Below are 18,325 nucleotides of genomic sequence, written 5' to 3'. Positions count from 1 at the left end.
CATGATTATATGGTTATATATATTGCCAACTTTCTATCCACATGCCAACTCTCTATCCACATCAATCTTGAGGTTATACACAAGATGTGAACAATGCTATGTAATTATACATAACAATAAAACAAAGATTTGTCATCATGCAAATAAGAAAGCATTCCAAGTGTGGTTCATTTCTTGTATACCTTCATGACACAATGTAGGCTGGAGACGTGACTTATGATCAATTGACACAGTCTGTCATCTACACCAATATTGCGTGGATTGCAAGCAATTGATATGGGTAGTTATCTATAAGCACATCTAAAGAGCAGGTGTCATTTTGACCAGTGGAGTGCCATTTTCTCTCTCACCAATTGCAAGATGGCATCTGGCTCTGTAATGTCTTCACACACAGAGCTCCTTGTACACAATCAAAGATGTATAAAATGCCTGAAGCTAGTTAGGGAATTAGTCCGTTGTGAAAAAAATACGAGAGCCCCAAGGTAATGGCACCAATTGTGCACTAATGGGCTCGCTAGAACAACCTCCAAGAGCTTGTTCACAAGCAGGTGGCAAAAAATTAGGTTGCATTCACGTGCAATTTTCAAAGGCAGTTTTTTGTGGCACATATGTGCATGCAGGCTGAGGTGCTAAGTAGGAAGTCCAAATCACTTGCCGCTTGTATGTGGTTGCACACCTGGTTGGCCCTTGCTCTAGAGCCTACAGGAGTGAGCCCACAACGAGTTTGCAAGCGGGTTGACAGAGACAGGCTAGTTGGCAAACCGGACAGGTGGCTTGAAGAGGCCCTAAGAGCTTGAGATTTATGCAATCATTTCAAAAGCCAAAAGCTGATTGCAAAATGAAACGTTCACATGCACAGATACTTTTTTTAATTCATTACAGCTTGGTTCTCAATTGGTTGCAAAGTGAGGCCCTCCTTCTAGGGTGGCGTGATTATTGCCTCCTACCTCATATAGCCCAGCACCTTGTTGTGTAGGTTTTCCTCTGCAGGCAAAAGAATTTCTTATAGGTTGTCCCCAACCAGTTTCTTATCAAAAATTATAGGTAACCAAATGTAAAAAGCAGTCGTCGTTTGAGCCGAGTTTGCTGCTGGCAACCTGGGTGCCCTTGAAATCACGCCGAGTCGGGTGAAGAGGCTTCTAAGTGAAAGAAGTCAATGGTGAAAGGTAAGAGCGATCAAAGGTTGTTTTTTTTTTTTTAGCATTGCCCTGTTAGGGGTAGAGCTCTAGCATAGGGAAACATGCTATTTTGGGAGCCCTTTGAAATCAGGAAGAACAACGAGTTACACACTCTCTACCTTAGCCACCTGGTGCATTAACTCTTTACCTTAGCATACAAAGTCTCAGGTTTTGGTAAGCAGTAGTGCTATCGAGCACGTCGAGTGACCCCTTGTTTTTTTTCCCACACGCCCACCCCACATTGAACCACCTGTGGTCCTATTGAGGGGCACGCGCCCTAGACCTGTGGGCACAGGGTCCAAAGCTGTGGTCAACTCTCTCTCTCACACAACTCATACACACACACATGCTAGGACAAAAGGCCCCAACCTCCAAGATTTGGTCACGGAACCTCCAGATTTGGACCCGTGACCTGGGGTTTGGAAGCCAAAGACTTGGAGGCCCAAAGGTTGTTACGTAAGGTGTAGGAGTTGAACTATAGTCAAAGGTGAAAGGCTCTTGCAAGGAGCCAGGCAACATGTTCCTGAGGAAATTCGCAGGGCCTCTGTTAGCCAAGGTCAAGGAGTCCACCGGACTTGTTGGGCTCGAGGTCGTTCCCAATGCTCGCGAGGTTCTCATCACCCTTTACAATCAAACCCTTAAATCCGTCGAGACCATCCCTGAATATGCCCAGTACCGAAAAGCTGTCGAGAACTTCACCAAGTTCCGGCTCCAGGTTTGCCAAGAAGAAGAGGATTGGGAGAAGATCGAGGAGAGGATCCAAGGTGGCCAGGTCGAGCAGTTGATCGTGCAGGCAAAAGATGAGCTCACACTCATTGAGAAAATGAAAGGTAAGCGCTCGTATGGCTATTGCCTTGCCCAATGTGGCGTTGTTTACCCCTTTGTAGGGTTTTTGCACTTATACCGTGAAGAAATGAAAAAATAGCTGCTGCTGGCTCAAAAACGTAAGAGTACACAAGCACCCCTATCGAGGTTTTCATGGGAGTCGGGACAATGTCTTCATTTAGCACGAACAAGGTGCGTAACACTTGTAGATCCAGCCGAGGTGGAACAATGGGAGGACAGAGACTTTGAGGCGTTGCCAATGATCACGATCAGATGCAGTGATCCTGCACATTTAGTTGGCTGATGTGGTATGAGAAGCTTGGACAATCTTGAAAGATGCCAGTTGCCGGAGGGCATTCCAGCCCTATAAAAGGCCCCAATGAAGCCATTTAGACAGCCCTCTGGAGACTGCAACCAGCCTCACAAAAGTGCATACCAGAGGCACTGGAGGGGGGAGATCATAGGTGTCAGTAAGGCAAAGGGCAGTTGATCCAGTCCTCAGAAATGCTGCAAGGCACTGGATAGGGTGGAAACTACAGCGGCAGCAGCAGCAGCAGCAAACTTTGCACTTGTGTAGAGCTTGTCAGGTGAGCATAACACAGTGCAGGAAGATAGCACTCGTATGCATTTTGGGCTCCTCCCATAGCCAATGAACTTTGAAGATTTCATTGAGGCACGTGCCAGGAGGAGAGAGCAGAAGTGTGGGCAACAGTATGTGATCTTAGTACTAGCACTAAAGGGCAGCATCTGGCTGACAGCGTAGTGAAGTCTGTGGTGCACCTTTGTACCTTGCTTGGGTCCTATCTGGGACGCGTTTTGATATATAATTATTGGTCGCCCATCTCTCTACTACTCAGGTTTACATTTACATGCTTGTTTGCACATCCCAAGTAAACTTTGGAGTCTAAGTTGTGATCTCGTGGATGATTCATTTTTCGGCTGCGTACGTAGTATGCTAACATGGGACCAGAAGCTAGGACTTGAGCGAGAGGTACATGTTCAGATATTTTACGGCAGCCACATGGAAGATATCTGAACATGTGGACAGAGGCTAGGACTTGAGCGAGAGGCACATGTCAGCCCTAGTTGCTGGCCTGAGTAGCCCATGTGTCTGCCGTAAAATAAGAACTGTCTTCTGTCCATGTCGCAGTGTGCTTGCTTGCCCACATAGCATCCTCTATCCATCCCTACCTTGTACAGGTCTGACTCGTCTTGTCCACCTCATATGGGGGCTTAGAGGAGGGGGGTTGATGTCCACTTTCCAACATGCTATTGGTGGAAATCTATCCATCTCCTTTTCATCTGTGAAAGACTGCTTCACAGATGGAACATAAAGGACATCAAAGAGTACATCTGCACTTTCAGTAGTGGTGATTGGGATGTTCAGTCGCTTCCCAGTGACTGAGCAGGTCTTGTTTTCCCCCACTGCACCGTTGTTTCTGAATGTGCTGGATTCAAAGACTTGAACTACTCCTTGTTGGACTTGTGCTGGCATTTGCCATCCACACTCTCCTCTCCATGTATGGATCATAATGATTATCCACAAAAAAGATCTTCAGCTACATTTGAACTCACTTCCTTGGCTTGATGGGTTTTCCTTCATAGTCGTCCTTCTGGTCCACTTTCTTCCTTTTGCAATCCTTTGCAATGCAGCATGTCTCCATTGAAGACAGGGCAATTGTTGCTTGCTTCTTGCTCAACCAAGAAGCACAGCAGCCTGCCAACATAAAATAATAATCTGGGTGAAACCTCTTGGTATCTGGATCATCTACCAATTTGAGTCACAAAATGTGTCTCCTGTACTACACTCGATGCCATACTCTTGAGTACCCTGGAACACGTGTCACAGCCTTTGATTCATGGTGAACTATCTCAATAACCCAGCTGCAAAGCTGATTTCAGGTGTAGTGTTGGACAAATAAAGGAAGCACATACATGTAAATCTCCCATATGGGAAACCAAGAGCATTGTGGCAACAAGGTGAGCTGCCCCAGGTGAGCTCACCCCACGTGGCTGTTTTTCAGCCACAGAGGCTGATATGGATGATGATAATTGACCATACTATAATGTTGACATGGCATCTGTACATGCTAATGTAGCATCCATAGAATCAGCAGATGATGTGGGTAAGTCGGCAATTCATGTGGCAGTCGGGCTGATGTGACAGACTGCACATGTTGTAGTCAGGCCATTGTGTAGATTGGCTTACATGCAGACCAGATTGGCCTATTTCGGGCCTTTCCTTGGTCTATATAAAGAGGGAGTTTCAATCGCCTCTCAATTACATCTTGTACAATGCTCTCACCTAGCCATTGTGAGAGCAAGTGACCTCGAGCTGTGCACCCATTATTGTCGAGCTATGCACCCATTATTGATACCACATTCTCCATCACTCCTGCTGTATTACGAGAGTGCTTGGAGGCTACTGATATCAAATAGAAAAGATAGCATCTCTACATCTTATATTGTTGTAAAGCTTCTATTTCAGCCAGCATCTATACAAATTACTTGTCTATCTCCTCCCTTTCTCATGTTTCTGAATCATTCTTGAGTTTATATTGCTTCAATTGGCTTGCATAAACGCATCACGAATTCTCTCATAGAAATTCAGTCACTCTTGAAGACAGAGCTTTAGATGATTGACCTTGGGCTGTTGCATTGCTTTCTCAGGATTGAGATGCATCCCGGCTGTGATATCATTTCATTTCAAAGAGATTCTAAAGTCTTATCTTATGCAGCATTGCAGACTGGCTGCAACTGCAAAGGAGATACATTCGTTGCTGTCTAAAGAGGATACATCCCCACCAATAGCCAGCACAGAGTTGATAGCCAAGTTAGATCTTGGTGGTTGTCCAGAGGGTGGATTCCTTGATTCTCCAACACATGCCTTTGGGCCTGATTTAGCTCGTAGAATGCCTTCTGGAGTTTTCACACTCTGTTTCCAAAATCTGGAACCTGGGTGGCTGTTCCTCATAAACTTCCTCTTCTACGTCCATTCTAAATGTTGGTGCTCCTGTAGTTGGAGCAAACATTCCTTGACAATTCTTCCATGTGAGAGTACCCTTTGGCTACAAGTCTAGCCGAGGACCCTTGACAATTCTTCCATGTGAGAGTAACCTTTGGCTACAAGTCTAGCCTTGTATTTATCTTGTATGGAATCGGACTTGTACTTCTCCATTTTGGTTCCTATGACCTCCTGTCTTGCTCGCTTGGCCTCAATATCTCAAATATGTTTCTGGAGTATAGAGTCCATTTAAAGCTTGATGGCCGGCTTCCAATGTGGGTCCCCGTCCATATCTTTGGTTCCTAAATGTCCATTAGAGCAAAGTCTGCCAAGTTGGCTTAGTCATCCTGATCTTGCAATGTATCTGTACCATATTTAGGGTTCTCTTTTGATGTACTAGACTCCTCCAAAGTCATCATGTAGCCTCGGTGAGGGATTTCCTACCTTTGAGGTGTCCAATGTGATAACTCCTGAAAGTTCATTGCCTCTGTTGAGTGGCATTTTGTGGCGCTTGGGTAGGTATGTGTGGCACACTTGAGAAGGGGCTAATGATTCACCTTGGGTTTTGGATGTTCTTTCTTTGTAATGCAGTACAATTTTGCTTTTTCATCCATAGTCTATAGCCATCTTCTTCTCCATGACATTTGTTTTGTAGGTTAGCATTTGCAGTGTTTTGATTGTCACAAGTAATTAGTATAATTCTTTGTGAGTGCAGCAAAACCGTACTAGGGCTCCCTACATTCGTATCTGAGAGTCTGCCTCCTAGATTTGTATGCAAGGTCACCAAGCAATTGTAGAAAGCACCCGCCATCCAGCTGTTGATGGATTGAGAGGGCAATCCGTTACACATGCAATTACTGGAGAGCACCAACCCATCAATGGTCAAGCAATTGCATTCTTGGAGGGCATGGAATAGATGATCCTTGAAGATGCGACTCCTATAGCTCAGTGACGAATCCATTGTCACCCATGTGGATCATCTATTCAAAGTCTCGTTTCACTTGTGAAGCCTTTGATTTGCAACCACCATGATACTTGTTACATGTGTAACCATCGTAGAATAGAGCTTCATTGATGCAAGATGTAAGAAATCCTAGATTTACTATATTTAGAACTGTGCTAAGGAACAGAAAAGAGACTGAGATAGCAGAGAGCAAAGGAATAATGATATTGCTTGAATGTCTGTAGGGTGGATGTGATTATCATCCATACAATTTGGCCTCTCTTATATAGAGAGTGAAGAGTCACACATAAAAGGTGTGTACTCCAAAGGGTATGTGCATGAAGAGGTGTGTACCCCTTGTGAAGGGTGTGACCCTTGATGAGAGGGTACATTACAATAGGAATGTCTCTTCATTAGAATGTCTCTTGTGAAGGGTTGTGCCTCATTAGGAAGTGTCTCGTCGAAAGGTCATACCCTTCCACAAGTGTCCATTCATTAAACCATCCATAAGTCTAGAAAGAGAAAGGAATACGTCACAGATCGTGACATCCCCTCCCACTCAAAAGAAGACCCTGGTGGAGATAATGAACTGATGTAGAAAATATCATGGTAGATTCTGAAAATACTGCTGTAAAAGATCAGGGTACTGCTGTAAGTCTTCATCGGACTGCCAAGTAGCGTTGGAGTCGTCCAGATCTCGCCAAAGAACAAGGAATTCCGTGATAAGTCGATGTCGAGTCTCTCGCTATCGATGGTCCAGAATACGCTCAGGAATAAGGAGAACATAATCGTCTTCGATTTTTGGGACATAATCACCTGCAGGAGGAACCGCTTCATTGCCTGGAATGTATGTCTTTAGCCAAGAAATACGAAATGTTGGATGGATTTTACCCCATGATGGTGGTAATTCCAATTTATAACTTAAAGGTGAATTTTTCTTGACGATCCGGAAAGGTCCATAGTATCTTGGTCGCAACTTAGGAAACACAGACTTAACCGTCTTATAGCGATGTGGGGCTACAAATAATAGCACCATGTCACCAGTGTTAAATTCCAGGTGACGTCTATGTTTGTTGGCTGACCGTTGATACCGCTCTTGCGCTTTTCGCATATGATCCCTGACTTGCAGTACAATATCTTGCATTTCTTGAACCAGTTGATCAGCTAGGGCCACTCGATGTTGAAGTACAAAATTCGTTGGTACAATCGGAGTGTGTCCATAAGCTGCTTGGAATGGAGTCATGCTGATGGCACTATGGAAAGAGTTATTATAAGCAAACTCAAGGAGTGGTAGATACTCTTCCCAGGCTGTGAGGCGTGATTGAACATAATGTCGAAGCATTTCTTCCAGAACTTGGTTGACTCTTTCAGTCTGGCCATCTGATTCTGGGTGGTAAGCTGAACTGAACAGTAGAGTAGTACCCAAAGATTCGAACAATGAAATCCAAAAGTGACTGGTAAACTTAGGATCTCTGTCGGATATGATATTCTTGGGTAATCCATGGTGTCGGAAGATGTGTTGTATAAAGAGTTTGGCTATGTCCGGGGCCTGTGCACTGCTTTTGCAAGCAACAAAGTGTGCCAATTTGGACAAGCGATCAACAATTACCATAATCTGAGTGTTACCTCTGGAGGATCGTGGTAGTGTTGTAATGAAATCCATGGAAATACTTTCCCACCTTTCAGTTGGAACTGGGAGAGGCTGAAGAAGTCCTGTTGGAAGTCGTCAACTTGCTTTCATTTGTTGACATGATAAACAAGATGTAACCGTGTTGATGACATCTCTTTTCATCTGAGGCCAGTAGTATGTTGCACTGAGTAACCGATAAGTCTTATTGATGCCTGGATGGGCAGCATAAGGAACTACATGATGCTCTTTTAACAAAAGACGTCGAACATCCTTGTCATGTGGTACACAGACGCGATCTTGATAGTACAAAAGGTCGTCCGTATAAGAATAGGATGAGAAAATCTTCTGTTCAGAAGTCGAAGGTTGATCTTTTGAAAGAACCTCTACTGCTGTGCCGAAGTCTTTATCATTGAAATACTTTCCTTTGAATGAATTCGGAACATCCACAGATAATGTAGAGATTACCATGGCTGATGCTAGAGGTAACCTGCTGAGAGCATCTGCAACTACATTGCGTAGTCCTAGAATGTACTCAATGGTCATGTGAAAGTTGGCCAAAAACTCAACCCAGCGTGCTTGTCGAGCGTTCATGACTGGCTGAGTAAAGATGTACTTTAAAGAGTGATGGTCTGTTTTGACCACAGAGTCGGCACCCATGAGATAATGTTTCCAAGAGCGATAAGCATGTACAACAGCAAGAAACTCCTTATCATAGACCGGATATCGGGTTTGGATATCAGAATGTTTATGGCTGTCAAAAGCAATAACTCTGCCTTCTTGCATCAAGACTGCTCCTGTAGCGATGTCGGAAGCGTCGGTCATGACCTCAAACGGAAGATTTGGGTCAGCAATAGCCATAACTGGTGTGGTAGTGAGTGCTTGCTTGAGTTGTTGGAAACTATACTTTGTTTCGGGAAGCCACTGAAAAATTGATGTGCTTTTCAATAATTCGGACATAGGAGCTGCGATTTCGGAAAACTGATAGACCTTTGTATGGTAAAAGTTTGCCAATTCGAGAAAAGAGCGGACATCATGAACATTCTTAGGAGTAGGCCAGTTTCGGATTACCTCGACCTTCTTGGGATCCACAGAGATACCTTGAGCTGAAATAACATGTCCCAAATATTCCAATTGGGTCTTGAAGAACTCACTCTTCTCAATGTTGATGTAGAGAGAATTTGCACGGAGAACTTCAAAAACTTGGTGAAGATGTTGTTTGTGCTCAAGTAGGGATCTGCTGAAAACGAGGATGTCATCGAGGTAAACGATGACGAACTTATCGAGGAAAGGCTTGAAGATGTCGTTCATTAATGTCATGAATGTGGCCGTGGCATTGTTTAACCCAAAAGGCATGACCAAACATTCATAGTGTCCATACTTTGTTCGAAAAGCTGTCTTGTACTCATCGCCCTCTCGTATACGAATTTGATGATAACCTGAACGAAGATCAATCTTGGAGAAGTGTGTTGCATGTAGAAGTTGATCGAAAAGGTCATCAATGCGAGGCAATGGATACTTGTTTTTTATAGTGAGCTTGTTGAGGGCTCGGTCGTCGATGCAGAGGCGCATTGACTTATTCTTTTTTTCCACAAGTAGTACAGGAGATCCGAAAGGGCTGCGACTGGGCCGAATGTGACCTTTGTCGAGTAGCTCGGTGACCTGTCTTTGGATTTCTTCATTTTGAGTGTGAGAAACCCGATAAGGAGGTTTCGACGGTGGATTACTGCCTGGAATAAGTTCGATTGGGTGATCCACTGGTCGTCGAGGTGGTAACTGCTTTGGCAATTCCTGTGGAAAAATATCCAGGTAAGGCTGGAAAAAAGGTTGGTTGAGGTATTCAGGAGGATCCTTTGTTGGTGTCTCCTCTACTGCCGTAACCAACAGAAGTGAAGTCTTTGCTTGGCGTTTACGAACCCACTTCTTTACTTGTAGGGCAGAGGCAACTGGGGTTGAAGGAGAATCCCTAGAACCAGTTAGCTCAATAAGTTTTCCCTGGTGGACAAACTGGATAGTATGGCTACGAAAACTGATTGATGGATCATAGTCGTAGAGCCATTGTTGTCCGAGTATGACATCGTACCGAGAAAGAGGCATAATGTCGAAGTTCAACTTGTCCGTATAATGTTGGATGCGAAAAGACAAGTTTTTCATCCTGGTGTTGCACAAGAAAGTTGTTCCATTTGCGAGTTCAATCTGATAGTCCATGAGACTAGGACTGGTGGTCAACCGAAGTTTTTCAACCACAGAACTGGCTAGGAAATTATGAGAACAGCCACTGTCGATGAGGATGGTGACGGTTGTTCCACGAATCGATCCTTGAACACAAAGTACTTGAGTGGCCAGGGAAGGTTCGGGGTTGCTGGCAAGGCTCAGGTGGATGGTATTCGCCATTCGAACAGCTTTGCCTTTCTTGTCTTGTGCTGAGGTAGCATCTTCTTTTTGGGAAGTGCTAGGTTCCATATTGATATTTTGCTTTGGTCGCTTGGGACAATCGAACCATCTATGGTCGCCTGTACAGATGGTACAAAGTCCTTTTGAGCTGGAGTTGTTCTTCTTGTCAGTGGCCGCACCTTTATGTTGGGGATGTCGGTAATGACTTTGTGAAGAAGAAGAAACACGATCCTTGGCGGAGTGCTTCTGTTGGAATCCAGCAAATGATTTCTGAGGCTTCTGGGGATCTTGAGACTGTCGCTGACCTTGATTACCGAAGTTTTTTCGAAACCTGGTGTTATCTTGAGGGCGAGCACCTTTGGCCATAGGAGAGTTCTGTGTGCGATTAGCACTCTGCTTCCCTGTGTGTAGGAAATCTGTAATGCGCTCTGCGTAAGCAATAGCGCCATCTGTGGTGGTGATATTCGCTTGAAGAACATCAATGCGTAACGAGGGATTTAGGCCTGAGATGAAAGCATGAAGGCGATCATCCTCAGTTAAACCATCAATCTCCAGCACCAATGTGGTGAACTGAGAGATATAGGAAGACAGGGAACCCGTTTGCTCCAACTGTCGAAGTTTTGATCGTGCTTGGAAGTCCGCATTGGCAGGTACAGACTGCTTACGGAGCACGTGTTCAAAACGTTCCCATGTTAACACACTTTTTCCGTCCTTTAAGCGTCTTTGCCACCATAGAAATGCTGTATCCTTCAGGAGGGAGGCTGCCAAGGCGATCTTTTTGCCTTCCGTGAGGTCAACAGTGTCAAAATACATGCGCATTTTGGCGAGCCATTGGTCAACAGTTCGGCGATTACGTTGACCAGTGTAGGCTTCCGGAAGTTTGACGTCAAGTCGTTTTGTTTTGGAAGCTTGAAGTAATCGGTAGAGAGTACGCAGTTCAGTATTTTCTACCTCTGGTGAGAAAGAGTCCGCATCGTCGTCGGGTTGCGTCACGTCGTCCTCTGTATGTGTTGGACTTCGAGAATCTTGAAGTTGTTGAACTTTTTGAACCAAGTCGGAGATGCTGTCCTGAAGCTAAGATATTTGAAGTTGCAATAGTGATTCACTTTGGACGTTGCCTTCAGGGGTCTTTTTGGGACTTGATTCTTTAATCTCTGGAGAGGCTTCACGCGAGCGGTGCGACATGTCGGAAATCCCTGTGAGAAAAGCGCGAACTTGCGCTCTAGTTTGTACCATCCCTGAAAGAGGATTCGGGCTGCTCCCTGAGGTTGCTCATATTGGAGGGGGCAGGCGAGGCAGGATGGAACCACCCGTGGAAATCTGGTAAGGGAGGTCCTGTCGGAGGTAACACTGGAGATTCTGAAAATGGTGTTACTGCTCGTGATAAGACAGGGGTAGGTAGCAGAGTCCACGGATCTGAAAAAGGGTAAGGAGCTGCTGTCGGAAGAGGAGGATATCCAGGAGAGGGAGTGCCTTCAGAATGTAAATATTGACTTGGAGAAGGTACAACCTGTAGAGGAGGATATCTGGGAGCTGAAGGAGGTGGAGAGTACCCTGGAGATGCCGAAGGTGAAGGGTAAAACTCTCTCCAAAAATGAACAGCAAACTCCTGAGGAATATCGTGTTCCGGATATCTTCGTGTCTCGTGGAACACAACTTGTACTGTGCTGAGGAAATAACGTAACTGAGGTGCCTCACGCAGAAGGTAGAGGATGTGATCCAAGTCACTCGGAGGGCACGTGACACAGAAGACCCAAGATGCAAAGGCTCCAAAATGGGCTGGCTGTGCAATTTGAACACGATATTGTGTAGTAGCAGGTGCCTGAGGTGTCCTTGAATGGCCGGGTGAATTACCAGGGGTTTCCATGCTTTAATGTGGATTCTTTCATTTGCTGTAATTTGTTAAAAAGAATCCTGAAAAAGCAGATTGGAAAGACTCCACCTGGCAATACTTTAATCTGCCAAGTGATTGCGTAGAAGAAGGCTGAAAATCGTTGTCCGGAGGTCCATGTTGCAGTGTTTTGCGAGGAGTGCTCGAGGCTGGTCTGGTCCGGGCTGTCAACGGGCTGTCTTCATTGCGAGAAAAGTGGCAACTGGTGCTGAATTGGCAGGGTATAAATGGCGAAACAAGGAGAGGGCAGCAGACTGTCAAGAAAGCTGGTATGCAGGGCTGCAAATAAGGAGTGGACTGTCAGCGATCATCGCGAGGCAAGGGCTGGCTGGCAGCGTAAATGACGAAAGAGGGCCGGGCAGCGTGGGCTGAATGATCTGTACTGTCCGTACAGTGTGTACGGGCCAGGCTGTACGGCCTGTACGGACTGCCTGCGCAGGCAGCAAAAATCGTACGAAATGTACGGCAGGGGAGTACGGCTGATTGCGCAGCGTACGGCTGGCTGTGAAGAGGCGCGAAATGGCGCAGGAGGGTACGGCCGTACGGCTGACGTAGGCTTTGCGCAGGCTGCTGTCCAGGAATTCGTACGTTGCGGTTTGTTGGGCTGCCTAAAGGGTTATTTGCCCCAAATTAATTTGGGGGTTTAGTTAACCCTAGGGTAGTTAGGGTAAACCTAGGGGTAGGGGATGGGTTTAATTTTTGTCCCTTTTTACCCCTCTAGGTACCCTTTTGTAGGTACTTGGGCCTAGGAGGTGTGCCTATTCGAAGGGATGTGACCCTTGGAATAGATGCACCTGTTCATGAGGGGATGTGTCCCTATTGTTAAAAGGGGTGCGACCCTGCATGAATAGGTATGTCCCTTTGCCCACGATGGGGTATGTCCCATGAGTGAGGAGTCGAGACTCGTCACCAAAAGGTGTGTCCCATGGTGGAAAAGGCGCGTCCCTTGGTTTTGGGACAGCCCAAGCACCTTAAAGGACACGATTTTGGTCGTGTCCATTCACATCAACTTGTGATGTGAGGGAGATGGAGAGGCCAGGATGACTTTAGGCGTTTAAAAATTTTACGTTCATCCTCTCCATCTCTTCCATGCACTATGTGCACGGATATCCTTCTAGCTGCAAAAATGTATCAGATCAGCGCTAGAAGATGGGGGGCATTTCCTACAGGCAGGAGCGAATTTTGCTCTGATACCACTGTAAGAAATCCTAGATTTACTATATTTAGAACTGTGCTAAGGAACAGAAAAGAGATTGAGATAGCAGAGAGCAAAGGAATAATGATATTGCAAAGGTGTGTACTCCAAAGGGTATGTGCATGAAGAGGTGTGTACCCCTTGTGAAGGGTGTGACCCTTGATGAGAGGGTACATTACAATAGGAATGTCTCTTCATTAGAATGTCTCTTGTGAAGGGTTGTGCTTCATTAGGAAGTGTCCCGTCGAAAGGTCATACCCTTCCACAAGTGTCCATTCATTAAACCATCCATAAGTCTAGAAAGAGAAAGGAATACGTCACAGATCGTGACACAAGAGCCTGCAATCATCTCTTGTCAATAAGTGCATTTGTTGCCTTTTCGTCTAGCCCACTGTAACATGCATTGGTAATCTGATCGTGTAATCAGGGAAAGACCTTCTTTAAACCTTAAGCAAGGAATTAGTGTTGTGCACCATAGAGGGAGAAAGGAGATAAGGGTAGAGAGAGAATGGAGTCGATAACCGATTGGGTCCTTGTACTCACTGAGGGCCCCCTCCCCCAATCAGGGGAGAATTTGCTTTATACTTGGAGAATTGAGAAATACAAATAACACTCTTCGAGAGAGCACAGAACCGCGCTTCTGAAGAGTACACTGTGCACACGTATAGTAGACCCAAAGACCTGAGAGGCAACGCTGACCAATATTGAGACTTTGATGCTGTCCACATTGATAATGTAGGGCACTTCTGCAAGGCACCGGAAGCCAGGGTTACTACGTGAGTGAGAGAGTGAAAGCTACGAGTGATAGATCCTTACAGAGAGCTGAGAGATAACTGAAATTTAGAGCCAGTTCACCACATTGGTGCTAGAGATTGATGGTTTAACTGAGGATGATCGCCTTCATGCTTTCATCTCAGGCCTAAATCCCTCGTTACGCATTGATGTTCTTAAAGCAAACATCACCACCACAGATGGCGCTATTGCTTACGCAGAGCGCATTACAGATTTCCTAAACACAGGGAAGCAGAGTGCTAATCGCACACAGAATTCTCCTATGGCCAAAGGTGCTTGCCCTCACGATAACACCAGGTTTCGCAAAAACTTCGGTAATCAAGGTCAGCGACAGTCTCAAGATCCCCAGAAGCCTCAGAAATCATTTGCTGGATTCCAACAGAAGCACTCCCCCAAGGATCGTGTTTCTTCTTCTTCACAAAGTCATTACCGACATCCCCAACATAAAGGTGCGGCCACTGATAAGAAGAACAACTCCAGCTCAAAAGGACTTTGTACCATCTGTACAGGCGACCATAGATGGTTCGATTGTCCCAAGCGACCAAAGCAAAATTCTAATATGGAACCTAGCACTTCCCCAAAAGAAGATGCTACCTCAGCACAAGACAAGAAAGGCAAAGCTGTTCGAATGGCGAATACAATCCACCTGAGCCTTGCCAGCAACCCCGAACCTTCCCTGGCCACTCAAGTACTTTGTGTTCAAGGATCGATTCGTGGAACAACGGTCACCATCCTCATTGACAGTGGCTGTTCTCATAATTTCCTAGCCAGTTCTGTGGTCGATAAACTTCGGTTGACCACTAGTCCTAGTCTAATGGACTATCAGATTGAACTCGCAAATGGAACTACTTTCTTGTGCAACACCAGGATCAAAAACTTGTCTTTTCGCATCCAACATTATACGGACAAGTTGAACTTCGACATTATGCCTCTTTCTCGGTACGATGTCATACTCGGACAACAATGGCTCTACGACTATGATCCATCAATCAGTTTTCGCAGCCATACTATCCAGTTTGTCCATCAGGGAAAACTTATTGAGCTAACTGGTTCTAGGGACTCTCCTTCAACCCCAGTTGCCTCTGCCCTACAAGTAAAGAAGTGGGTTCGTAAGCGCCAAGCAAAGACTTCACTTCTGTTGGTTACAGCAGTAGAGGAGACACCAACAAAGGATCCTCCTGAATACCTCAACCAACCTTTTTTCCAGCCTTACCTGGATCTTTTTCCACAGGAATTGCCAAAGCAGTTACCACCTCGACGACCAGTGGATCACCCAATCAAACTTATTCCCGGCAGTAATCCACCGTCAAAACCTCCTTATCGGGTTTCTCACAGTCAAAATGAAGAAATCCAAAGACAGGTCACCGAGCTACTCGACAAAGGTCACATTCGGCCCAGTCGCAGCCCTTTCGGATCTCCTGTACTACTTGTGGAAAAAAAGAATAAGTCAATGCGCCTCTGCATCGACGACCGAGCCCTCAACAAGCTCACTATAAAAAACGAGTATCCATTGCCTCGCATTGATGACCTTTTCGATCAACTTCTACATGCAACACACTTCTCCAAGATTGATCTTCGTTCAGGTTATCATCAAATTCATATACGAGAAGGCGATGAGTACAAGACAGCTTTTCGAACAAAGTATGGGCACTATGAATGTTTGGTCATGCCTTTTGGGTTAAACAATGCCCCGGCCACATTCATGACATTAATGAACGACATCTTCAGGCCTTTCCTCGATAAGTTCGTCATCGTTTACCTCGATGACATCCTCGTTTTCAGCAGATCCCTACTTGAGCACAAACAACATCTTCACCAAGTTTTTGAAGTTCTCCGTGCAAATTCTCTCTACATCAACATTGAGAAGAGTGAGTTCTTCAAGACCCAATTCCACATGCCAATGCCCCGTCTCACATTTCAAGTGTTGTGATCTTGTTTCGATGGACGCCACTGCTATCTACAACTGTCTGCCTACCAGTATATGGTCGTGTTTGTAGCCCTCGCTTGGCAAAGAATTTGGCCTTCTAGATGGGTTTCTATGCTGCATAGTAGTGGTATTTTCTTGCGTGTTACTCCAAGGAACTACACGTGATTGAGATGATCATCTAATGTCTTCCACCCACCCTAATTGATGAACATGATTTGAGAGAGAGAGAGAGAGAGAGAGAGAGAGATGTGATTGAGATGATCATCCGATGTCTTCCATCCACCCTAATTGATGAACATGATTTGAGAGAGAGAGAGAGAGAGACAGAGACAGAGACAGAGAGAGACAGAGAGGACTGTAGTTGATTTCGTGTGTGCTATTTGGTGGTGCAGAATGGAAACCATGGGAGGTTCCTGAAGGTTACACAGTGGAGACAATAATAGATGATGCCCCTGTACCCTCACATGTTCCCCAGCATCGAGAAATTTTCTCAGCTGAACCTTTTGTGGCTGGACCCAAAGAAACACTGAAAGTGGAGCCCGAGAAGCCAAAACCGTGAAGTTTGCATGCTGACTGTTTCAGTCAAACTTTTCTGGATGGAAGAACTCTTGATGCCCATGCTTGAGAGTACCCGAGCTAGTGAAGATTCTGAATAAAAGAACATTGATTGATGAGTTCATATGTTACAAGAAAGGATATATTTTACAGGTAATCTTGAAATGTTAAATTAAAGTCATGGGCCCCACTGCTTTTTCACAGATGGCACTGAATTCATGATTACATTTATTTCAATGAGAGCTGTATTCATGTGATCTTGCAAGGACTGCAGCTTCACTCTTTGTTGCTGAGTCTGCTTTTTGCTCTAGAGAAATGATTTTAAAAAAGCATGTTGGCTTGTTAGACTTTGTGTAGGTCATAAGCCTGCTTGGTATTGATGTCATGGTTAAGGTAAGGACTGAGTGTGAGAATTGATGGTGGAATGCTGTTTCTTTGAGATCCTTAATTGTTAGCTTTTCCCCTATTGCGGAGTCATATCTCGAAAGATGTACTTCCTTGGATGCTTGGGAGGAACTCAAAGAGCATTGGCAAATGGTGGGTGCATGTCCAGATGGGGATTTGACTTGGTGCAGTATTTTTCCCTCACTGCTTGGGTGACCAGTGTCCAATCTTTTGAGTATTCTCAACTGCAACAGCCCAAGCATCTGCAACAGACCTACCCTCAACAAATGCATTTTCCCAAGCTTTCTTTATCAAGGATTGAACACTCTTCAAAGCAAACAGTTTTGGGTCTGCTTTGAACCAAGAGGTTCTAGCCCCAAGATTACAGCATAGAAATATAGGTTTGTGGTCTAATAGAATTAAGGAGGAGGAAGTCTTAGTCTTTAAAGAATTAAGATTGTTTAGAAGACCCTCTGAGATATAAAATATGTCCAATCTAGCTTCTCTCCTTCACTCACACAATTGGCTGTCGTCAACAATGATTCATTAGTGAAGGTCATGGACATAAGGTTGAACGTGGTAAACACTTAAGGAAAGCAAGAAATATAATAAAGGGATATAGACTTTAACATTTACACCTGGCCCATGAGATCGCCATGGGCCAAATAAATGAATCTAGCCATGAAGGGCTAGGTGAAAGATGCAATAAAGTGCTAATTAAGAATCGACAAAATCAAAAGTATCTTTTACAACAATGAGACGAATGCGGCATGGCCTTAAATGTAGGAAAGTGTATCTTGTGAGGTGCCTTGCCTAGATATTAGTCATCGTTGAAGTAACAGAATTGCTAGAGATCATATACCTACACATAACTAATTAAATATTCAAAGCTAGCTTGACATTACATAGTCCATACAAATTTATGTGCATTATTCAATTCATTAAAGGCCTTATCAACCTATGGAATTTTAAGATAAAGACTTTATAATAGTTAATCCTCAAAATGAATAGAATCAAATCATTGTGGGATTGGGGAACAATATTCAAGCTCAATATTCCAAAAGATGCGAACAACCATAAAATACCTCACTATCTTCACATTTGTCATCCAAGAATAATCTAACTATCTTCTTTACTCTCTTGATCATACTGCTTGTCTTTTACCATGGTTGTAGCCATTCCTTTAGCACATGAAGGAAAAACACTACAGGTGAAAAACTCAAAGAAGAAAAAGTGCATATTGGAAAACTAAGAATACAAGGATAAAGGAAACAATGATGTTCATTCAAACATTCTCTTATACTTCCATTATAAGGAAGATCAAGCATATCAATTTTTAAATGAAAATTTTCATATCAATATCCATTTTTCACCAAACATGAATATACTATGTCACTATCCATAGTAACACAAAATGAAAGTAAAGTATAGCAAGTGTCATACTAGTCATTAAATGGATTAGTAATTTGCTAAATACTCATCCTCAACCTCTATATCATCCCTATTGAGGTCTCTTGCTAGATGATGTTTGCACTAGTGGTAATAGATGCATATCTACATTAAATGATAACAATATCAACCATAGCATGACCTAGTCAGAGGGTCTGTGC

At 44.4% G+C, this 18,325-nt stretch overlaps 1 protein-coding gene across 1 annotated transcript; it reads left to right on the top strand.

The window, feature by feature from the left end:
- Window positions 1–1,527: 1,527 nt before the first annotated feature.
- LOC147896692 (putative NADH dehydrogenase [ubiquinone] 1 alpha subcomplex subunit 5, mitochondrial) lies at window positions 1,528–16,510 on the top strand. Its single transcript, XM_087381660.1, has 2 exons — window positions 1,528–2,008; window positions 16,169–16,510. Exons 1-2 carry the CDS (start codon window positions 1,696–1,698, stop codon window positions 16,333–16,335), a joined length of 480 nt encoding a protein of 159 aa, XP_087237786.1. The 5' UTR covers window positions 1,528–1,695; the 3' UTR covers window positions 16,336–16,510.
- Window positions 16,511–18,325: the final 1,815 nt, after the last annotated feature.

This window comes from Dipteris shenzhenensis, chromosome 11 (assembly GCF_047967505.1).
Source record: "Dipteris shenzhenensis isolate YYH24624 ecotype China chromosome 11, Dip_SZ_1.0, whole genome shotgun sequence".
Taxonomy (NCBI): Eukaryota; Viridiplantae; Streptophyta; class Polypodiopsida; order Gleicheniales; family Dipteridaceae; genus Dipteris; species Dipteris shenzhenensis.
Note: the sequence above shows the minus strand (reverse complement) of the source record. Positions and strands in the feature narration are given on the sequence as shown.

Excerpts from the sequence above, each read along its gene's own strand:
- LOC147896692 (XM_087381660.1), top strand. The coding sequence starts at position 1,696 with ATGTTCCTGAGGAAATTCGCAGGGCCTCTGTTAGCCAAGGTCAAGGAG. Across the intron at positions 2,009-16,168 it reads ACTCATTGAGAAAATGAAAG|AATGGAAACCATGGGAGGTT; the intron begins GTAAGCGCTCGT and ends TTGGTGGTGCAG.